The sequence below is a fragment of the Cavia porcellus genome, unplaced genomic scaffold (genome assembly GCF_034190915.1).
Source record: "Cavia porcellus strain 051 isolate PalLab524CR breed Dunkin Hartley unplaced genomic scaffold, mCavPor4.1 scaffold_10, whole genome shotgun sequence".
In the NCBI taxonomy this organism is placed as follows: Eukaryota; Metazoa; Chordata; class Mammalia; order Rodentia; family Caviidae; genus Cavia; species Cavia porcellus.
In genome coordinates this window covers 71,591,904-71,616,760 of record NW_026947493.1, presented here as the reverse complement: position 1 = coordinate 71,616,760, position 24,857 = coordinate 71,591,904, and the positions used below count along the sequence as shown (strand labels likewise).

General features: G+C 35.3%; 1 protein-coding gene across 5 annotated transcripts in view; it reads left to right on the top strand.

Annotated features, from left to right (window-relative positions):
- The window catches only part of Stk3 (serine/threonine kinase 3), a 318,102-nt gene that overhangs the window by 43,671 nt on the left and 249,574 nt on the right, over positions 1-24,857 (top strand). The window contains exons 2-7 of one of the 5 annotated variants that reach the window (XM_063257612.1): positions 1,516-1,596; positions 2,735-2,840; positions 13,418-13,546; positions 14,197-14,277; positions 14,512-14,634; positions 24,111-24,225. In XM_063257612.1, coding sequence (XP_063113682.1) covers positions 24,169-24,225 — 57 coding nt within the window. In that variant the 5' untranslated portion in view covers positions 1,516-1,596; positions 2,735-2,840; positions 13,418-13,546; ... (1 more) ...; positions 14,512-14,634; positions 24,111-24,168. The remainder of the gene's footprint in view (positions 1-1,515; positions 1,597-2,734; positions 2,841-13,417; positions 13,547-14,196; positions 14,278-14,511; positions 14,635-24,110; positions 24,226-24,857) is intronic. The other 4 variants (XM_063257615.1, XM_063257614.1, XM_063257611.1 and 1 more) reach the window with 4 other exon arrangements.

Below are 24,857 nucleotides of genomic sequence, written 5' to 3'. Positions count from 1 at the left end.
TTTCATTTGAAACTCAGGCTTTTTCTTTAAATTTTTCTTCTTACAGTGGCTCATCTTTTCTGCTATATCATCTAATCTACTTTTAATCCTATCCAGTGACAATTTTATTTCTGATAGCTTACTTCTTTCTCAAATTTCCTTTTAACTCCCCCTCATCTATTTACTTTGTCGTCTCTGAGTACATGGGGCGTATTCATAATATCTTTTCATAAGTTATTTACTAATTTCACTCTGTTAGTGAAACTAAGAAATGAGGTTCTCTTGTATTATTTGTGAGAGAATAAATTGGTAGAAATGCTACTGAGGCAGTTTGCTAATACCTGTTAATACAGTAATCAATCCTTACTCCTGCAATATGTATTCCAGGATCTCCAGTGAATGTGTGAAACTGTGAACCCCATATATATATTGTGTTTTCCCTATACATGCACACTTGCTGCCAAGTTTATTTGTGAATCAGGCACAGTAAGAGATGAACAGCAATAATAAAATTAGAAGAGTTACAACAGTTGACAGTAATAACACTGTGGTCTCCTCTGAAAATATCTCATTGTACTTTCATCTTTTCACTTAAAGGGAACACTATGGGATATCTAAATCAGCAGCATTACTGCTCTTATGGGTTAGGGCCATTATTTAGTAAAATATGGGCTTCTTGAATACACACACTGATATATCACAGTTAATCTGTAATCCAGATGTGTAGTATGTGATTGATGGACAGGGGCGCATGTACAGTGTATATGTTCTGCCAGAGAGATGATTCACATCCTGGGAGGGTTGGAATGAGATTCTTTATGTTACTCAGAGAAATATACAATTGAAAAGTTAAGAATTGTTTATTTTTGGAATTTTCCATTTAATGTCTTTGGACAGGTGTTAACCTTAGGGAACTAAAACTGTAGAGAGCAAAAGTGATAAAGGTAGACTATTATTTTGTAGGTATTTCTATAACATACAGTAATACCAGGTACAATGCACCATAATATGATTTTTATAATTACTGTATAGGTATGAGTGATTTATGGTAGTTATACTACGATAACAGTGTATATATAAAGGAGTATATGTATAAATGCTATCCTGAGAATCTCTCATGCTCTACTGATGGAGTTAGCCGACACTTGAATAAGTGGTACCTTAAAAGAGGGAGAACTAAGAATCAAGGATGCAGCTCAGTGGCATAAGTGCCTGCCTGGCAAGTGTGAGGTCAATGAGTTCTATCCCTGGTACCCAAACAAAAACAAAAACAAAAACCCAAAACCTTCTATAGATGTTATAAGAATTATAAGGGGGAGAACTAAGACTGTACATATTTGTATTAAAGATATATAAGAAACTAATAAAAGGTTATTTTGAGGGATATTGCTAGGCACAGGAGGAGTAGGAAACCAAATATATACCAGTATAAACCTTTGTGTATCATTTGATGTTTGAACTATCTGATTATATTGCCTTTAAAATTAAAATTTTTATAGATCATAAGGAAAGTATTTCTTTCTTTTTTCTTAATAGTAAGCTAAAAAAGCTGAGTGAAGACAGTTTGACTAAGCAGCCTGAAGAAGTTTTTGATGTCTTAGAGAAGCTTGGAGAAGGGTAAGTACAAATAGTATGAAAGTAGCATTGAAATAATGATAGAGCTATTAAAAAGCTAGTCTTTCAACTAGGGTGTATTTGCTTGAATTGAATAACAATGTCAAATAAATTTGGCAAATAATAATGGAGTTTTAAAGATTAGATTATCCCATATTGAATAGCTGTGTCTTTTTGTGTGTGTGTGTATGCGTACCAGAAACTGTGCTATTAGATGGTTTTTAAGTGATTTATTAGTTTATCCCCTATGACAGACTTAGAATTTGCTGGTCAAGTGACATTAGGCCAACTTTTAGCATCTTATTTGAGAAAAGGTAAGTAGTAGATGTGAATGGAATATCTTAGTGAGAAAAACAGTGTGTATAAACAGAGGAATGTGTAACATGTTTTCAAAATAACAGTAAAGAAACTTTTCATTTTGAACACAGAGAACAGTAGAGAGTAATTAATGAAATGACAGAATGTAGCAAGACTTACAAAATAATAGAACTTAAATTAGCAAGAATAAGGAAAAGAAAATAGAGGGGAATGTAAAATACTAAGTTAAACATAGATGGCAGGAACAAAATGTATGTTTTTTACTAAATGTTCATTTTCACATTAAAAGACAAAATGTTAGAGAAAATATAAAATATCAGACTATATTGCTTATATAGATTTTATATAAAAACATGGACCTATAAAATGTTTCTTATAAAAATCATATAAACAAACATACAAAGAAAAATAGGAAAACAGGAATGACAATGTTATATTAAATAAATTAAAGATAATAGGTCCCATCTAATTGAAGAGGGATATTAGGCAATAAGATACCACAAAAATATAACAAAACATTTGTGTCACATAATGTGGCATCCAAATTTATAATGGAAAAACAGTGACGTTAGAGGAATTTAATAAAAGTATAATTGTGTGAGATATTTAAATGTATCTCTTTCAGAATTGGGTAGATATAATTGAAAAAAGGACAGAGGGATCAAACATATAATAAATAAATAATTATACAAATACATGTATAAAGTACTTATGTGTCTGTATTTTTGTAGCCATTTATTCTTGCATTCCTTTATTTATATGGACATAGAAAAGTGACACATATTAAGAATAGTGTTTTACACATCACATTTTCTGATTACAGCCTACTAAATTAGAAATAATTACAAAATGACAAAAACCCACATTAATTGGACATTATGGAACATACTCTGAGATCACCTGTGGATTGAATTAGCAGAGCTAATTAGGTAAGGTTTTAAATTCTTCTATTACTAATGAAGAAAAGGAAAAACAAAAATAGCTGAGTACAGTGGTGTACGTCTGTAATCTCAACACTGGGAAGGTTTAGGCAGGAGAATCACGAATTCGAGGCCAGCCTAGATTTGAGATTTAAAGCCAGCTTGAGCTGCACAGTGAGGCCCTGTGACCCTGGCCCCCACCCAGTATATGTGAATGATTTGTAATAAGAAAAAAATCTGTAACCACTGATAAGGAAATGATTATAAGAGTTAAGACTGCATTATATGCTGTTCTGTGACAACTAATTTGAAAATCCAGGAGAAACAGATTTCTACACAATGTATAAATTGTGACATGAGCTCCAAAGACATTAAAACTTAACTAGATCAGTTACCTGAGAGAGTATGGAAAGGTAATTAGGTATTTATTAACTAGTTACTAGTTCACAATGTCAATATTCATAGTGGGGAAGAGTTGGTTGTTAGAAACAACCCAAGTGTCCATCAGCTGATGAATGGATAAACAAGGTGTTGCTTCTATACAGTGACATTTCAGTCATAAAAAATAAATGAAGTCTAGATAGATGTTATAATGTGGTTGGACCTCAGAAACATGCTGAATAAAAGATGCCATATACAGAAAGTCTGTATGATTCCCTTTATATGAAGTATTTAGAATTTCCATTGCTATAACAAAATATCTGAAATGGGGTAATATATAAAGAAAAGAGGTTTTTGCAGTTAGGGAAGACATTTAAAAAAGTGTATTTAGCTTATGATTTTTGGGATCTGAAAGTCCAATATTAATAGGCCCCATGGGCTTGTCCTCTGGTCAGGTCACCCCTAGGTAAGGTACAACAACAGCAGGAATGCATGCAGGGGTGGAGATCACGTGGTAAGACAGAAAGCTGGAGAAGGATTTAGGAGCCAGACTTGTACTTTTATAGCAGTCTGCTCTGGAGAACTAATTCACAGTGTGAGGCCAGCATTAATCCTTTCTGAGGACAATATTGCCAATGACTGTTTACCTTGCACTAACCCTATATCTTTAAGGTTCTACTATCTCCCAGCTTTGCTTCCTTGAGGATGAAGCTTTAACATATGAACCTGTGGGAACACACTTGAACTATGTCCAAACCACAGCATGGATTCTTTAGTACATGTTTTTATCTGGCAATAAAAATTGGAAAAATGTTACAACATTTTCTGTGTGAATAGCAGCTGCTCTTGGATTAGATTTATACTCTTTCCTCTGGTGTCTATGGGGCTATGACTGTCTATGGGTCTGGAAGTAGTGAGGGCTGGTAGTGAAGTGGTCTGGAGAAGGATCTGTATTCTCCTCAAAAGTGACTTTGTAAGGTGAGGTCATTATAGACTTCAAGGAATTGTGTGGCCAATTTTCTCCTACAAGAGATTAGAATTACTTTTGGTAGCAAAGGAGGCTTCATAGGATTTTCACCCTGTAGTTCATTGATAAAGCTGCTTGGTCGGGCAGAGCTTTGCTGATACTTCAGGCAGCTAAGGGTGATAATTCAAGTAACTTTTGCCACTGAATTCCAAGACTGTCAATATTCTATCACTTTATTGTCTTTAGTTTTAAGAAAGAACTACTACAAAATTTCCTTCAAGACTTTTTCCCCCGTGAGCTACCTTGTCTACTGAAATTACGAGTATATTGGTAGCAAGATGTGGTCAGAAAGTGACAAATCCACTCTATAAATTCTGAGTACGAAAGATTAGTATAAAAACTACAAGCTCAAATGAATTGTGGAAAGGCCAAGAATGCAAAAGTCATAGAAGCTGGAGAAGCCAACACTAAAAATCTTGACACTGAGTTGTAAGTTTCTCAAGTGTTCTCTGATACTCTGGCAGTTCTGAAGAATCTTTGAGATGCTTTCATAAGCTATCTCAGTTTATAGCAGTGTGATGGTTATCAGAAGCTTAGCAGGAAGCCACTGTGCATCTCATGTCTATCAGTGTTCAAATGCATCTGGATGGTAATGGTTTTCTTTAACTTGTTGCACTAATATTTATACATGTTCTTCTCACTGAAAAATTCTTAATTGGGAACATTTAGGGAAAGGGATTCTGGGAAAGGGAGTTCCCAGCTTCTCTTTTGGAGTACTAGCGGAGTCCATGGAAAGGAATACTGGTGTTTCTTAACTGACAGCAGATAATTTAGCTCTGAATTCTGGTTAACTTTTGAGGGAACATATTTCCCTATGTTGAGGGAGGATCTATACACAGATACTCTTTTCCTATCCGGAGGTAACTTTGAGCATCAGGGTGAATTAAATTACTTTGCAGAGCCCAAAGAAACAGGGAAAGAAATTCATTTTGTTGATGTAAACTTCTTTACTAATTTGTCACTTTTTGGAGGAAGATTGTGAATTTGAAAGTGATTCTGCATATAAATTCTGAATATTAGTAAATACCCTATATCTTCTAATATTTTGCTTTGCTTATCTTTCTCTTCTTTAGAAACAATGTAGGAGCTGGGTGTGGTGGTATACTCCTATAATCCCAGCACTTGGGAGGTTCATTGTGAGTTTAAGACCAACTTGCCCTACAAAGTGAGCCCAAGGACAGTTTGAACCACATAGACCCTGTTTAAAAAAAAAAAAGAGAGAGAGATTGAGAGAAATAATGTAGGAAGAAATAGTGATTGTTGGAATCAATATTTGAATTCTGGACTTCTTGGCCACTGGTGGTTTGAGTATGTTTTATCATTTTTTGTTGATGATAGTTTTCCTCACAATTGAGAGGGATAAATTTGATAATGCATGTTAACACATTGTGTTTAGTAAAAATTTGGTGAATGATAAGAGTTCAAATCTTCCTAGTTTATAGCAAGTTACAAATGACTTATTCATTGTTTTTACTTTTTAAATAAGTGAATATTAACTGGCAGAGTTTTAAGAGTTGGAGCAGAGATAGTTTCTGAGCAAGTGGTCATTAAATTCTCTGTCTTCTTATTTATCTTTGTGTAGTTTCTGTCCTTAAGGAGAAAGTAAAAGGAACATTTGAGGGAAACCTTGGCTTTGTAACTCCAGGAGAAACAGATGGCTGGCGATTTCACTGTTTCTCTGCCTTTGGTTTAGAAGGTCTGAGCAGAGGGGTTGCAGCTCTTGAACAGAGTGGGGACTTTAATATTCTGGAGATTATTTTAATATCAGCCTTGTCTCCTAACTTGAGACTTTGGCTCTTTTTAAACTACGTTTCATTCTTCAAATTCTCATTTATATCTTCTTTTTTTTTTTTTTTTTTTTTTATTTAAGAGGAAAAAGAGAAAAACATAAAACAAACCAAAGCGGCGTAAGGGTACACGCAATACAGAACTACAAAACAAAACAAAACAAAAAAACATAACAGTAAGAAATTACCTGCTAGTAGATTACACACTATCTTCTTGAAAATAGTTCCTCAAATCACAGTATCAAAGACCACAAGGTGGACATTCAAACAGGGAGACTGCAAACAGCTGTGTTCAATGTTCCAAAAACATTGATAAAGTCAGCTATTTAACACCCCCAAACACACTTGCTGTTATATCCGTTAGAGCTCTTTTTCTTTTTTTTTTTTTCCCTCTCTTTTTTACAACAAAATTTACACATCTTGGATTTTATTACTCCTTAGTGCTTATTACTTTCTTTGGGGGGGGGAGAATACAGTCAAATATGGCAAAACAAAGCTGTCAGTCAGTACCAAGCATAGACATAGCACATGGTGTAGAACAGAGTACAAGTTTATCAACAATGGTTATCAACGTTGTCCCTTGTTTCCTTAAAAAGAATTGTCTATCTTATTAGATATTATAAAGTTGGACAAAACAGTAGAGAACAAGACCAATAAAACTTAGGCATTGTAAACATTACAGGACTTCCAAAGAAGACAATAGTCAAACCAGAATGGGTATCTTAGTGAATCTTATTGTCTTCAAAGTAGTTGCCTATGTCTTCAAACTTGATACTATCATATAGAATGGAACAGAGTCTAATCAGTCAAAACAAGATCGTGGGAGTACTACAGGACTTCAAAACAAGTTAATAGGAAATCGAAAAGAGTTACTATTTATATATCCTAATTTTTTGGAATTTTTTCTTTAATTAAGACAAACATAAGAAATGACTAAATAATTTTTTTTGAAACAATAAGGGGGAGATTGAGATAAAACAGGACATAACAATATAACAATAGAGGTCACAGCATGACTGTTTCAACAACCTAGTACTTCACCACCTTATAACCTGACTTAATAGTAGTTACCATAGTGTCTTTTTCCTTGAAATATTTGGGTAAAACTTCATATACTCTAGCTTCAAATATTTTCATATCAAGAAGCCCAGAATAAAGCCTTTCTAATTAATGAGTGAAAACTTTATAAGGCTTCAAGGCCACCTAATGGGGAATCATGATTACCACATATTTTTATATATTTGAATCATTATTTACATTAGGGAAACTATTCGGTATTCACACATGCGAGATTGATTTATTTCACTAATGAGTATGGTCTCAAGCTGTGCCCATTTATTGATAAATATCTCAATGTGATCCTTCTTTATAGCTGAATAATACTCCATTGTATAGAAATACCACAACTTTTTTATCCATTCCTCAGTTGATGGGCACTTGGGTTGTTTCCAAGATCTGGCGATTACAAATTGTGCTGCTATAAACATAGGTGCACATATATCACTGTGGTATGATGCTTTCAGTTCTTCTGGGAATATGCCTAGAAGTGGAATAGCTGGAATAAATGGGATTTCCAGTCCCAACTTTTTGAGAAATCTCCAGACAGATCTCCACAAAGGCTGTACCAGTCTACACTCCCACCAGCAGTGCAGGAGAGTTCCTTTTTCCCCACAGCCTCTCCAGCATTTGTTGTCGGTTTTCTTGATCCTGGCCATTCTTTCAGGAGTGAGATGGTATCTCAGTGTGGTTTTAATTTGCATTTCTCTACTGACCAATGATGATGAGCATTTTTTCATGTATTTATTTGCCATTTGCATTTCTTCATCTGAGAATTGCATATTCATCTCAGATGCCCATTTTTGGATTGGATCTTTGAATTTCGGAGGTCTGAGTTTCTTTAATTCTTTATATGTTTTAGACAAGAGGCCCTTGTCTGAGAGAGAGTTCACTAAAATCTTTTCCCAGTTTGTGGGTTTTCTTTTCACTATGCTGGAGATTTCTTTTGACATGCAGAAACTTTTTAATAAGAAGTGGTCCCAGTTATTGATTCTGGGAAGTATTTCCCGTGCAGTTTGAGTCCTGTTCATGAATTCTTTACCTACTCCTATGTCTCCAAGGTTTCTACCTATTTTGTCTTCCAATAGATTTAGTGTTTCTGTTTTAATATTCAGATCTTTGACTCATTTAGATTTTAATTTAGTACATGGTGATAGACATGGGTCTAGCTTTAGTTTTCGGCAAATGGAGAGCCAGTTTTTCCAGCACCATTTATTAAAGAGACTGTCATTCTTCCAGTGAACCTGCTTGGCTCCTTTATCAAAAATAAGGTGGTTGAGTGTGTTCGTAGTTGTGGTTGTATCTTCTAATCTATTCTACTGATCTTCAGCTCTGTTTTGATTCCAATACCATGTTGATTTTACTACTGTTGCTTTGTAGTATAACTTCAAGTCAGGGATTGTGATGCCTCCTGCTTTGTCTTTGCTGCTTAGAATTGCCTTTGCAATTCTAGGTCTCTTCTGGTTCCAGATGAAATTTAGGAGTGATTTCTCTAGATCTATAAGGTATGTTGATGGTATTTCGATTGGGATTGCATTGAATCTGTATAACAGTTTTGGGAGAATGGCCATTTTCACAATGTTTGTTCTTCCTATCCATGAGCAAGGGATGTCTTTCCATTTTCTGAGATCATCTTCAATTTCCTTTTTCAGTGTATTATAATTTTCACTGTATAAGTCTTTCACTTCTTTCGTAAGAGTAATTCCTAAATATTTCATTTTTTTGCTTGCTAATGTGAATAGTCCAGTTTCTCTTATTTCCCTCTCTGTAATTTTGTTGTTCGTGTATAGGAATGCTATTGATTTCTGAGTATTGATTTTGTATCCAGCCACATTACTGAATTTATTTATTGTATCTAAGAGTATTTCAATGGAGTTTAGGGGGTCTTCTATGTAGAGTATCATGTCATCTGCAAACAATGATAATTTAACTTCTTCTTTTCCTATCTTTACCCCTTTTATTTCTCTTTCTTGCCTAATTGCTCTGGCTAGTACTTCCAGTACTATATTAAATAGGAGTGGTGATAAAGGACATCCTTGTCTTGTACCCGATTTTAAAGTAAAGGCTTTCAATTTTTGGCCATTTAGTATGATGCTGGCTGTTGGTTTGTCATAAATGGCCTTTATTATATTGAGGTAAAGACCATTTATTCCAATTTTCTGTAAAGTTCTTATCATGAATAAGTGTTGGACCTTATCGAAGGCTTTTTCTGCATCTATAGAGATGACCATGTGATTCTTATTTTTGGCTTTATTGATATGGTGGATTACATTTATTGATTTGCGTATGTTGAACCATCCTTGCATTCCTGGGATGAATCCCACTTGGTCATGGTGTATAATCTTCTTGATGATTTGCTGGATCCTATTTGCCAATATTTTATTGAGGATTTTTGCATCTGTGTTCATTATGGAGATCGGTCTATAGTTCTCTTTTATAGTTGGGTCTTTCTCAGGTTTTGGTATTAGAGTAATATTTGCCTCCAGGAATGACTTAGGAAGGATTGCTTCCCTTTCAATTTCATTGAATAGTTTGAGGAGTGTCGGCATTAGGTCTTCTTTATATTTCTTGTAGAATTCTGCAGTGAATCCATCTGGGCCTGGGCTCTTCTTGGTGGGCAAGGACCCAATTACATTCTCAATTTCATTAGCAGAGTTTGGGTTATTCAACAGTTTTATATCCTCTTGATCTAGCTTTGGTACTTCATATGCTTCTAAGAATCTGTCTATTTCTTCTGTGTTATCAAACTTTTGAGAGTAGAGGTTTTCGAAATAGGTGTTGATGATCCTCTGTATTTCTATTGGGTCTGTAGTGATTTCTCCTTTTTCATTTCTTATTGCATGAATTTGAGCTTTTTCTTTCCTTTTTTTAATAAGGTTGGCTAGGGGCTTATCGATTTTATTTATTCTTTCAAAGAACCAACTCTTTGATTCGTTGATTCTTTGGATTGTTTTCTTAGTCTCTATTGCATTGATTTCTGCTCTGATTTTTATAATTTCCTCTCTTCTTTTGGCTTTGGGCTTGACTTGCTCTTCTTTTTCTAGCTGTTTGAGGTGTAACATCAAGTTATTTATTTGTATTCGTTCTGTTTTCCTGATGTGGGAACTCAGTGCAATAAATTTTCCTCTCAGAACGGCTTTCATTGCATCCCACAGATTCCGGTAAGTTGTATCTGCATTTTCATTTTCTTTTAGGTATTGTTTAATTTCTTCTTTAATTTCTTCTGTGACCCACTGATTACTCAAGAGTGTGTTATTTAGTTTCCATGTGTTTGCGGAATTTTTGCAGTATCCTTTGTCATTAATTTCTAATTTCAGAGCGCTATGATCCGATAATATGCAAGGGATGATTTCAACTCTTTTGCATTTGCTTAAATATGTTCTGTGAGCTAATATATGGTCTATTTTAGAAAATGATCCATGTACTGCTGAGAAGAATGTATATTCTGATGTTGTTGGGTGGAACATTCTGTATATGTCTATCAAACCCATTTGTTCACAGGTGTGATTCAGTTCTGTTATTTCTTTGCTCATTTTCTGTCTGGTTGATCTGTCCCTTGGTGTCAGTGGTGTATTAAGGTCTCCTGTTACAATTGTGTTACTGATAATTTGAGTTTTCATTTCTGTTAATAATTGTTTTATATAACTGGGTGCTCTGGAGTTTGGTGCGTATATATTTAAGATAGTTATCTCTTCCTCTTGGAGTTTTCCCCTTACGAGTATGTAGTGACCTTCTTTGTCCTTTATGGTCATTGTTGGTTTAAAGTTCACATTGTCTGCAAACAGAATGGCTACTCCTGCCTTTTTTTGGATTCCTGCTGCATGAAGAATTGTTTTCCATCCTTTGACTTTCAGTCTGTGAGTATCTTTCTGGGTTAGATGGGTTTCCTGTAAACAGCATATGGTTGGATTTTGTTTCTTGATCCATTCTGCTAGTCTGTTTCTTTTGATTGGTGCATTGAGACCATTTACATTAATGGTTATTACTGTTAAATGCTGGTTAATTGTAGGAATGTTATCTCTCTGCTGTTGCATCTTTATCTTTCGGTTCTGTTTAATTATTTGCTTTGCTTAGTGGTTTTTTCCTTTGTGTATCTAAACTGTCTTTCAATATTTTTTGCAGGGTTGGTTTGGTGTTCATGAAGTTCTTCAGCTGTTCTTTGTCATGGAAGTATCGTATTGCACCATCTATTTTGAATGATAGTTTTGCAGGATATATCAGTCTTGGTTGGAAATCATTTTGCTTTAGGATCTGGAATACTTCACTCCATGCTCTTCTTGACTTTATCGTTTGTGCTGAGAAGTCTGCTGTGATTCTGATAGGTTTTCCTTTATAAGTGATCTGTCTTTTCTCTCTGACAGCTTTTAATAATCTATTCTTGTGTTGGATTTCTGGGATGGTGATTATTATATGTCTGGGTGTAGTTTTATTTTGGTTATGACTGTTTGGAGTTCTATATGCTTCACTGATCCTGATGTCAGTTTCTGATCTCATGCTTGGGAAATTTTCAGCTATTACTTCTCTAAATATCCTCCTGACATCCTTCATGTTGTCTCCCTCTCTTTCATTAATCCCTATCATTCTTATGTTATTCTTCTTTGCATCGTCTTGCAGTTGTTGAATTGTTGTTTCCTGGTTCCTTGTTATTTTCAAAAGATCTTTCCTTTCCTGTTCACTAGCTGCAATCCTGTCTTCAAGGTCTGAAATTCTATCTTCACTTTCATTAAGGCGGTTTTTACACCTTTCAGTGGAGTTTTTTATTTCCTGTATATCTCTGTGCATCTGCATTATGTATTCTGTTTGTTTCTTATATTGCTCGTCTAGGGATTCTATCTTTTTGTTTAGTTCCTCCAATTTTTTATCTGTGTTTTCTTTAGATATATTTAGAATCTCTTTTATTTCTTTTATCATTTCTTCTTTTATCTGGGAGATTATTTCGAGTTTGAATTTCTTTAAAGCTTCCTGGATTTGCTTGTCAATTTCAGTGGCTATTGTGTCCGATATATGAGGTGGATGGGATATATTTTCTTCTGTATACATCGCTCCTAGGGTTTCTTGAGATGGGCTGGAGGTTTGAGGTTGTAATTTGGTCTTTCGTTTTGTCATTTTCCTATATTTCTGTGTTTCAAGTGTTATTTGAAAGCTTCCTCAGGATCTGTTGAAAATCCCCTTCTATGTTTGGAGCTACTGAGACTCTGGCGCCACGCTACCCCAAGCCATTAGGCCTACAGAACCAGTGGCCCTCCTCTGCCTGCTCAGAACTCCGCAGTTCCAGACAAGCTGGGCCTCAGGGACACTGTGTGCCCACCTGCCCCTTGGAAGCTCCACAGTTCTTCAATCACAGCCGGGTTAGGGTACTCACCACAGGCCGCAGTGCTTCAGGAACCTGTGGACCCTCCCTGGTTGCAGAGATATCCACTGTCCTCCAGACACATGGAGAGGCCGATGCAGGCACCCCAAATCTGCCCAGCTCCTCCTCTGCAGACCAATGGCCAGGCGCGGCAGCTAAACAGGCTGGGCTAGGCTGGTAGTGTGGGCCAGCCCACTTATTGGGAGCTCAGCAGGTCTCCAAATGAAGCCGGAATGGGGAGGCTGATGTGGAAGCCTCAAACCCACCTCTCCCCTTCACTGCACCTGGAAGCCTGAGGGAACTCCAGCAGTCTGGGTGCAGATATCCAGAGTCCTCCAGACACGCAGAGAGGCCAGTGAGGGCACCCCAGATCTGCCCAGCTCCTCCTCTGCAGGCCTATGGCCAGGCGCGGCAGCTAAACAGGCTGGGCTAGGCTGGTAGTGTGGGCCAGCCCACCTATGGGGAGCTCAGCAGGTCTCCAAGTGAAGCCGGGAATGGGGAGGCTGATGTGGAAGCCTCAAACCCACCTCTCTCCTTCACTGCACCTGGAAGCCTGAGGGAACTCCAGCAGTCTGGGCGCAGATATCCAGAGTCCTCCAGACATGCAGAGAGGCCAGTGAGGGCACCCCAGATCTGCCCAGCTCCTCCTCTGCAGACCTATGGCCAGGCGTGGCAGCTAAACAGGCTGGGCTAGGCTGGTAGTGTGGGCCAGCCCACCTATCGGGAGCTCAGCAGGTCTCCAAATCTCATTTATATCTTCTTAATGCTGCATATGAATTAATAAGTCATGAGTCTTTTTTTCTTCATAATATAGCAACTCATATTAATTTGAAGACTTTGTATTTGAAACAGTCTTATTCTTAACTTGTTTCATACCTTTTTTTGCGATGTAAATAGTTTGAAAAGCTGGAAAATACTAAGTATAAAAATTTGTAGTAGACTTTAATATGTTTGATGAGAAAATAATAACACTTTTTTTTTTTAGGTCTTATGGAAGTGTCTTTAAAGCAATACACAAAGAATCTGGCCAAGTTGTTGCAATTAAACAAGTACCTGTTGAATCAGATCTTCAGGAAATCATCAAAGAAATTTCCATAATGCAACAATGTGACAGGTATGAAGAGGTTTTATTTCTTTGTTTCCATTTTGATAAATTTTATTAATGTATAATAAAATGCATTTTTGTCATCTATTAAATTTTTTTTTTCCTGACTTCCCATGGTGAGACTAATCTTTTAGGAAAGGTGAGGATAGTTTTGTAGGGTTTTCTTTTGGCTGTATAGCTCTTTGCAGATATTGTCAGAACAGCACATACCAGTGACCTGCTTATCAATTTTATCTGTAGGTCTCTTTATTCTCTCATCTCTCCATTTCTTCACCAAATTATCTTTTCCTTCTTGTTTCATATCACATCAGCTCATGCATCAGTCAGTACTGTCACTTAACACATTGGACTATTTGTACGTGTTTGTTCTCTCAACTAGACTACCAGCCAGAAGAAGGAAAGCACAATGTTAGTTCTTGTGGTGTTTCTAGATTCTGGCACATAGCACACATTTTGAGTAAATGTTCGTTAAATGAATTTACATAAAATGTGACTATTTTAATTATTAAAAACACATATAGTATAGAATGTTAAATAGCACACAGCAATAGAAAATGATTTTCATCTGTAAGTCTGTCCAAAAATAGGAAAACTGAACATTTTCTTTATTACACATTCCTTTATGTTATAACGTCAAGCCCAATGTGTCTATATTCCAGACAGTAAGAAGAAAGTGAAAAGCAGAAAAGAGTTTTCTCAGAAACCCTTGGCTAATGTCGTTGCTAGATTTATCTCACATGGTGAGTTAGAGTTGGTGGTTTAAGGGAAGCTGGATGCATTGTGAAATCCATGAGATATTTTCTCTCCTGATGATACATAAAACCTGTACAAATAGTCCCAGATTTACGATTGCCTTAGGGTTTGTCTAGGATTTTTGACTTTACAATGGTGCAAAATCAATATGCTTTCGCTATGGTTTGAATTTGTATCATTTTCTGAATGAACAATGCCTTCTTTTCTTTTCTTTTTTTGAGGGGATGAGATAAGGTCTTATTATATAGTCCAAGCTGGCCTTAAGCTCACTATGTAGTCCAGGCTGGCTGCCTCAGACTGGTGGCACCCCTCCTGCCTCAGCCTCCCAACTGCTGGGATTACAGGTATGAGACCCCATGTCTTTAATACTGGGCAGCAATGGTGAGCTGCAGCTCCTTGTCAGTCACATAATTACAAGGAGAAACAACTGATGCTTTGTATTGTGCTGGGTCACTAAGCTGTGCTATCTGGAGGCTAGCTGTGTTAAATGTTTCTTTTGACTTATATAGGATATTTTCAACTTACAGGGTTGTTTTGAATGTAACCCTAGTAAATTAAAGAGCATCTACTTATTCCAAGCTCTTTGGCTAATGAAGTGACTGCGTAATTTTAGACTAACTTCACTGGATCTGTTCATTTTTGCTTGGGATATTTAGATTATGTTACATATTTTCTACAAAAAGTTGCATACTTTGACATTCAAATAGTAATAGAAAATTTAATAAATCTGTTATTCCTCAAATCAAAATATATAATTTTGCAAAGGTTTCCCAGACCTTGGTATTAATTTGGTAACTTAATGAGAACAAACTCTTGTCACTGAGGTATATACCTAGCTCTCCATTGAGTTTTTCAGCAACAAAATCAAGAATCATCTTTATTCCTTTTTCTGATACTTTTGATTACTTTTCCTTCACTTTATTCCTTGAGTGAAGGGATCATATTTTTATTTCTTAGAACCATTAAAATGCTTAATTTTGTACTTTTGGTTGAAAGACTGAATCCATACAGTATGTTTAAGGAATAAAGAGAACATTATAGGTTGATGAAACCCTGGTGAAATCAGTGCATTATTCTTATTACACACTTTAAACTTTTAAGGAAAAGTAAAGAATATAATGGGAAGAAAATATGGATAGAATTCTAGAACTTTTCTGCCACTGTATAGCAGAATACCTTGTGAGTATTGGATACTTCTCAAATATTTGTTAAATGAAATAAATGATGAAACAAATACTAACAAAAAATGATTCATGCATTTTAGATTTTATCCTCAAATTCAGATAGAAGTGAAGGATCAAAATTAGATGCTTAAAATGATTCTAATAGATGCTAGGAGCAAGTGAACGTAAGAAATGGCACGTGTGACCCTTACATGTTAGCTACCAGTGACTAGTATTAATATAGATGTGTTATTGAAATATGAATATAAAAAAATGCGTAAGAAATCTATAAAAACTGAAAATTTCTACACAAAAGACACTGAAATTTTGGTCAGAAAATGAGATATGAGATACATATTTCTGGAATTTAAATATCTTTTTAATATATTCAGGGTTTTGAATATTTGGCAAATTGTCTTGCTTTTTACACTATATGAAGAGACCAGAGGGAATATTTTGATCTTATATACAAATTTGTTTTAGTGAATATTAAGCATGTGATAAATACTGTATTTTGGTATAAGTACTTGAGGGAGCCCATCTGCTTTATTGCACAGAATCTTCAGTGCGTAGCACTTAAGCATTTCATAAATATCTGAATGTGTAAGTCATAGAATGTTGCTGATAGACTAGACTTGTAAATCAAGTCATTCAGATTGTACTCTTTTCTAAAGAGTTGCTTTTAGAGGTTTTGTCCTAAAACAATGAAGAATTGAGCAAAATGAGAAACTTCATCGCTGTTTTCTTTTTTATGTAACCCAATAAATTTTATTTGAATAAGAAGGCTTGTGGGGCTAATGTATATGTGAAAGCTGTTTTTGTGGGTATATGTACAGAAAAGGAAACCCAGAGATTCTTACATGAATTATCTAAGATTATGAAACTTGTTAGTGACTGAGATGAGAGTTTTATGTGCTGACTCCAGGGCCATTGTTGAAGAATGGCTATAACAGTGTCTATAAAAGGATCTCCCACAGTGCAGTAACTAAATTTTGGAAACAGCTTTTATGCTTGTCAACAGGTAAATGGATAAAGAAAATGTGATATATACGTATCAGCCATAAAGAATGATAAATTTGAGTCATTTATAAGAAAACGGATGCACCTTGACACCATAATATTAAGTAAATAAATTAGATCCACAGGCATAACTACTGTATGATTTCTCTTATGAGAAACCTAAGTATGAATAATTTAAAGAGCAAAATAAAAGTATGAAATAGTAAGATAGATCCTTTGCCAATGAGAAGGGGAATTAGAGGTGGAGGGAGAAAGGAAGACAAGAGGAAGGAAAAAAATTAAGATGTGTAATGTACCAGCTTCCCACAAGGAATATAATCATATTATGTTCAGCAAATGTGTGTTGATAAACATAAAAGCAAGATCCCAACACTTGAGGGTGAAGCACTCTCAAGGCATTCCTAGGAGTGGGGACAAGAGCTGGCCGCAGTACTTGTGAGTGCTTCCAGCCAGGTAAAGTTAATTAATGTGACACAGGCTTTTCCTGTCTGATGCTTACACTCTAGAGAAGGAACATCTCCTATCTAAATGTAGAGAAACATGTTGTTATGAATCAGGGCATGTGATTATTCACTTATTAACTCATTCAATAATTGTGTTTTGAGTACCAGCACTTGAGGGTAAACCCTCACATGCTGCTCACGAGAGGTATAAGGATGAACTAGTCCTAGATATTGAAGGGGCTTCCGGTGGAATGGAAGAGACCTATGAATTGGCAGGCCTGTAGAGCTGTGATGGGGGAAAATATGAGGATTTGTCCACTGTTGGGGATTCTAGCTAAGCTTCTCCAGGGATACCGTAATCTTGCTGAGCCACAGTGGACAAGTTAGATTCGCTTGGACCAAGGGGAGAGATGAGATGAGATATGTAGTAGGAAAAGATCATTTCCAACTGGCCCGTTTGAAGTGTCACTGATATTCCCTGGCTTCTTCTTTAACAGCCTCTCCCTGTCTGTTCTATTTGCTCAGGTTTCTGGATTAGATTCCATTTGAGCTCTTTCTGAGGGCAAAAAAGTTTGAAACACATTTGGTGGGTTAGTGATAAAATTTGGCAATGTGTATCAATTTATGTATATGTTTTTCTGATTTTGGGTGAGCCAAAAATTGAACTGCTGTGATTGAGAGTTATGTTGGAAACAATTTGGGTTTTATAGAATATTCATTGCCTTTATAAAGACACTATTTATATTATTCACATAAAGTTGTGAATTGCTAGTAAGAGGATGTTGATAAAAATTATATAATGAAAATTAACCGTTAGTATTTTCAGTATCACGTGCTCAAGAAAGAACTTTCAAAATATACTTTTAGCAGTATACTAACTAAATGAAATTCAAATTAAAATGTCACCATTTTAGCAGTAAAAATGAACACAAATTTATTTTTAAATAATTTCTAAGTTTTAATTACCATCTGTAACCTATTTGGCCTTATACTTTTTTTAAGAAGGAAGAGCAAAGGTCAGCATATACCATCAGTTCAATTGAATACTTTCTCAATTGGGTTAGTTTCGTTATAGGTTGTACTTTATTTTTAATTTAATTAATTTACTTGATTTTTAAATTGACAGATAAAATTTATACATTGTGTACAATATGTTTTGAAGTATATGTATGTTATGTAATGACTAAATCTTGCTAATTAACATATGCAGTACTTCACATATTCATTGTTTTAGTGGTGAGAGCACCTAGCCATTGAGTCTCTTAGCATTTTTAAGGAATACAGTATTTTTAGGCAGAGAGGCACAATCCTTAATCCAATCTATTTGAGAGACTGAGGCAGGAGGATTAAAAGTTTAAGGCCAATGTGCAAGCTCTTTTCTCAGAAATGAAAGTGGACCAGGGGTGTAAGTTAGTCCTAGATGCCACAGGTTCTGTCTTCAGGACAGAAGGAAAAAAATGTATTGTTAATTTTGTTAACTGTAGTCATCATATTGTACAGTACATATCTTGGACTTGTTTTTCCTATCCAGCTGCAATTTTCTGGTCTTTGACCATCATCTCCCTTCTTTCCTTCTGCACCCTCAACTGCCCCAGTCCTTGGTAATCACCAGATCTATGAGGTCACCTTTTAAGATTCCAAATATGAGTAAGATCATGTGGTTTTTGTCTTTATGTGTCCGTCTTATTTCACTTAATATGATTTCCTCTGGGTTATTCCATGTTACCATAAATGGTACAGCTTTCTTTTTTCTTTTCTTTTTTTTTTTTTTTTTAGTCTTTTTCCTTTTTATCGGTACCAGGGATCGAACTCACGACTGCCTGCTTGCAAGGCAGGCGCTTATGCCGCTGAGCTAAATCCTCCCCGCCTACAGCTTTCTTTTTTGATGTCTGAATAATACTCTATTGTGTACTTGTGCTATGTTTGCATATCTGTTTGTCTGTTGATGGATGCTGAGGATACTCAGTATTTTGGCTATTGTGAATAGAACTTTTGAATTTCAGTAAGAAGCTTAAACTTAGTAATTTAGTCCATATAATTTATAATTTGAGTGGTGGTTATGTAAAGAGAAAATTGCCCTCTCTCCTCCAGTTTTGAGGTGTACTGGGTACTCAATTCAAAGCTTCACACATGCTAGGTATCCTAGCTGGATGGTTGTACCACTGAAGGCCTTACCACACACCTTGCCCAAACAGTGCAAATATATAAGAAGAGCTTGCAATGCTTTATAGTTTTTTTCCTTTGTTTTTCTTACTTCTCTGTTTACTCCTGTATTTTAAGTTGTGATACTAGAGGAAGACTGTTAGGACAAAGAACTGTGAAGTGGAGATAAGAGAGGAAAGGACGTGAACTTAAGGCATGATATGAGAGGGGGCCAAAAACAAGGAAAAAAATGGAAAAGGAAAGACACAAGATAAGATGCTGAAAGTGTTAAGGAAGTAAGTAATGGGACAGGAGATTGACTTGGAGATTGAGTGGGGATGCACAGGAGGAAGACATGGAACATGGCTCATTATTGTCCCCCTACTTATCAAGGCTTCTATTTCTGGGTGTAGTCTGTAATTTCACGTGTGTCTTCTTTGTCCTTCTACCCAGTGGAATTTTTAGAGGCATAGGTGATCCTGTATTTAGCACTTCTAACATGCGTAGAGAATTGGGTTCTGATGCAATTTGTAAGTCTGTTTAGTGGATTAGTCAAGATTCTTAGGCATCGGTGAATTAAAATTTTGTACATTGCTTAAAATTATAGTACACAATCACTGAGTTAATGTTTCAAATGAATATATATATATATATCACTGAGTTAATGTTTTAAATGAATATGTATATATACATAAATATGTACTTACTAAGCCTAGTGTTTTAGATGAAACTCTTACTCTTCATTCCCACATTTTAATTTTCAGTGTGGTGGTGAAGAAACAGATGTTGGAACATCTAAATTGTACAGTTAGCTAGCTCACTTGTTGACTAGGATGAAGTGTGTTAATTTTGGACTGACAATCCTGTACAGGATAATCTTTAAATGCTAAGTTGATTGTATGATTTCTTTGAGTAAGTGTCTTTTGTAGTTTCTTATTACCTGAACTGCTCTTCTTCTTTGTTATTAAAGTCTCCCCATTTTTCTCTGTAATGTCTGCCACTAGGCCATGTCTGTTGTTCAGTGAATGCTTTTTGATTAAATTATTTAAAAATGATACATGAGTAAATCAGTTGGAATCCATAGTGTCAGTGCAGGTAGACAAGGAGTGAGTTACAATTCCTGGGTCTTTTTAAGGTGATAAAAAATAAAGGCATTAACATTTCATGTATATCTAGTGTATAATTAAAAGGTGAAATGGTGGGTCAAGCATAGAAGAAAACCTGTATACTGATTCCCAACTTGCCAGTTTATATCATTACCTAGTTATGTGAAATGTATCTTAAAAACATCTCTTGAAATTGTTTTCTTTGATGTTTCTACTACACTCATTCTAATTTAATTCACCAATTAATTCTCTCTTTTAAAGTTATATTTTGTTATTATCAATTACAATGAGATCAACAGATGAAAAGATAACTGGCTTGGGAAAAATTAAAATAATGTAATAAAAATAAAACAGATATATTGTTAAAATCAACAGATTTCAAAAGAAAGAGGCAGGGCATAACACTGAGGACTATTCAGGGAAGCACTAGATCAGTCAGGAGGCAGAGCTAGCAAGGGGAGAATACGGGATAGAGCCTTTATTGTGACGTTTATGGGAAGGGACAGGTGAGACAGGCTAAAGCAGTGCTCACAGAGATCGGCTAATTGGAACACAGTAATTTCAGTGAACTCTGGGCCTGAGTGTTGTCACTACTTGCTTGATACTGGCTCTGGGGTAATTAAGGCAAGAGCATAGTAACTTTGGAGTGTAAATTGGGAGTATGGGCTTTCCATCTGAAAGGCATGCTTCAGTGTGGTTTGTTTGCTAAGCAGGAATTAGCTCATCTTAAGAGGGGCAGTCCCACATTTCAGCAAGGCTCCATATATCACATCATTAAAAATGCAGACAATAAAGAGATATGCTTATTAAAATCTCTTGCATGCATAGATTCAAATAACTTTTCAACTTTTTCTCTCTGTTCATACTTGTAGAAGCAATGTTACTTTGGTTTTGAAGTCTTTTATGATCAGGTATCTTGCCTTCATCTACAACTCCATTGTGCTGTATTTTATTGTACACTTACTTTAGTCTAGGTGTGCTCATCATCTTGTTTAGTTTTTTAAACTGATTTGTTCATTCTTAGAGCTTTTGTAGGGGTAATTCTTGATGTGTGAGTGCTCTAAATTATAGTCAACTCTTACATCTTAGTTCAAAGAAGCCTAAGTTGAGGTCCACTTCTTAATTTTTTGAATCAGTGTTTTTGGTCAGTTATTCATTGCTTATTTAGTTTGTACATATGAGAAAGGAGATATTGAGGTTAAAATGGAGAGCAAGATTGACATGTATGTTAATGGAGCTTTTATTCTTCTGGGGAAGGTAGATAAAAGCTAATGGTCAAGTAATTGACAGATGATGCAATAAGTGTTTTAAAATAAAAAGGGTGTTGATGATAGAAAATATCAGAGGATCACCACTAGGTAGCCCACTGTTTACATGTAAGATCTGGGGTTTGCGCATTTCCTTCTTCTCCAGATCTGTGGATTTTGGAATTGACAGCAACTTGATAGATAAACAACATTTTATTGTTGAAACCCACCCATGTCTATTTTCAATTTTTTTTTTTGTTTGTTTGGTACCTGGAATCAAACTCACAACCTCATGCTTGCCAGACAGATACTTACGCCATTGAGCTAAATCCCTGGTGCTACTTTCAGATCCCCCTCCCCCACATTCTCCAGTTCTTACCAAGTCAGGAGCTGCTATGGAATATGAATATATGCTACTCCTTCAGATGAATTAGGATCAGTATAATTTGAAAAAATGGTGAATGTGGAATAAAGTTACAATTTTCTCATGGTATATCTCCTTTTGTTCTTAATATAGTTGATAATTATATTTATTTAGATTCACTTCTTTTTTTTTTTTTTTTTTTTTTGTCTTTCTCATTTTTATCGGTACCAGGGATCGAACTCACGACTGCCTGCTTGCAAGGCAGGCGCTTATGCCGCTGAGCTAAATCCCCAGCCCCTAGATTCACTTCTAATAGCAGTGTGTATGCTGTATGAAGTTTAGAATTGTGTCTATTAGTTCACTGCTTTGTACTAACCATCTAGTGTGATGGCTGGCCAAAGTAGAGTGAATGAATGTCAAATGATAAAAATTATTTTCAGGTATGTGTCCTTAATGTGACCATTTAGTTCTACTTACTTGCTTTATAGATTTAAATGATTGAGTGCATATTTTATGATGTAGAATTGTTGAAACATGATTTCTGTATTTGATTGTACACTAATATGGATCATTTATAATCTTTTCAGCATTATTTTTATTCTTTTTTTTTTTTTTAACAGGGTCTTACTATGTAGTTCAAGCAGGCCTTGAACTCACTGTGTAGTTTAGGCTGGCTGGCCTGGAACTCAAAGTGATACTCTCGCCTCAACTTCCCAAGTGCTAGGATTATAGCTACGCTCCACTATGCCTGGCTTTTGACCCATTTCTAAGAGGACATGTTCTTTGTTTTTATAAAAGTTGCCATCCTACCCTTAGCAGTATTAATTTCTTGGTGTAAATGGCAAGATAAGATACTCATTATTTATATGCTTCTCAGTAAAGATAGTCTTGATTTCACTGCTTTAAAATTCTGATCAATAAGATAATATATAAAGATTTTTTTCTGAATGATATGCAGGCTGTCTTCTGAAGTGAAGCTCTACTTTGGATCTATTTCAGTCACCTGTAAAGCTTTGAAAAGACCTACTGCGTAAGAACTTATAGATGTTGGACTTGTCACAGGTTTTGGCAGGTGTAAGAGCACTACTTCCTACTATATATTTCTATACAAGTACTTATACCTCAAAGACATGTGTGTAAAAAAACACTTTAGTGTTTCCTGTGCTTTGAAGTTCTCAGTCTGTGTGTTAGTTTCATTTGTTTTAAATAATACTTTTGTTAAATAGCTCAAGTGAATTTTTTTTTTGTCTTGTTGAGACAGTGTTTCTCATTATGCAGTTCAGGCTGCCCTTGAACTCACTTTGTAGTTCAAGCTCGTCTTGAACTCTTAGTGATTCTCCTGCCTCGGCCTTCTGAGTGCTGGGATTACAGACGTGCATCACCATGCCTGCCTCAAGTGAAAAATTTTAAATTCCTATTATGTCCTAACACCTAGAAAAAGCTGAGTATGTTTGGAAATGTATGATGTAAGATAGAAAGTATAAGAGACACAGATAAAGAAGGAGCCTTTAAAAGATTTCAAATATGATATGAAGCGATACAGACTTTTGTCTTTGGATAATTGAGAGCGATTGGAGTTTTTAAAATCAGGACAGTATTGTGATCAGCTTATTTTTCTTCTGCTTTAAAGAAAGTAACCTGAAACTGTACAGGGCATAGATTAGAATGGGAGAGAAAATTATGTCAGTGGGAAGCAAGAATGTGCAATTGGTTATGAGGAACAGTAGGTATAAGATAAAATTAAATTCTGGTCTAGTAGTTTAGTTCAGCTGCATCCAACCTTCTTTACTTTTGATTTTAAGACTTGGCTAAAATTGTACAGGCTCTACTGGAAGTTCTTCCCTGACATTCTTCTCTTGACCTTCTCTTTTTGATGGTGTATATCTAAATATATATGATGTGTGTGTATAAATACATGATTTTAAATTTGAATTGTTTTATATCCATTATATATTGATAACTGTGTTTTAAAGTTGAGTATTAGTATTTAACTGCAAATCCTAGATTTATGTTTAAATGTTCTTATTAAAGGAAAATATTTTCATTTGTTCCTTATGTTAAGTAGTAAGTCCTTTGCCAAAATGAAGCATTATTTTCTTTGGGAATCACTCAAAACATTTGGGTCTCCTCTGGTTTTTAATCCTGTTAAATTTCATCCATGAATTAAAGCCTAATTATATACAGTTGGTGAACTCTGGATACAGACAATTCAGTGTATAATAGAGGTTAAGTTTACTTATTGGAACATATGAAATGTTGAAAATACTTTCTATTGGGATTACGAAAAAGTGTTCTTTGGGAATTTACTAAATGTAATTGTTTTATGTTTCTTTAGCCCATATGTTGTAAAGTACTATGGCAGTTACTTTAAGAACACAGACCTCTGGATTGTTATGGAGTACTGTGGAGCTGGTTCTGTCTCAGACATAATTAGATTACGAAACAAGACAGTAAGTATTTTAAAATTGTTTTGCTAATCTCATTTCTAAAGATTCCTGTTTTAGAATCTGACTAGGTAATGTTTTGTTACAAATAAAATACCAGTGTGAAAAAGAAAAGCTTTTAAGTGGTTAAAGAGATCTAGAATGAGGAATGAGAACCAGCTACATATCTGTCTGTGGCAAATTTAAGAATCGTATGATTGTTTATTTATTAGAATAATTTTTAGTAAGTCACTGAGGAACTACCATAATAATTTTCATGTCATTTGAATCAGTGTGTGTGTGTATGTGTGTGTGTTATTAATGTGAGCTTAATAAAGTATGGCTAGAGTTTTATTTTTCAAGATCATAATATTTATGATAGTTCCTTATTGTAATTTTTTCCCTTATAATTAACAGCTGGTACATAATTAAAGAAATTACATGTTTGTGAATATTTAAAAACAGCTGAGCTGGCATATGTGACATGCTTGTAATTTCAGCAATTTGGGAATGTGAGACAAGAGATTGCAAGTTGGAGCCCAATCTGAGCAGTTTAGTGATTTAGCAAGAGCCTCTCTCTAAATAAAAATGTAAAAAGCCCTGGGGTTGTAGTTTAGTATGAAAGTCTTAGATTCAATCTTCAGTACCACAAAAACAAA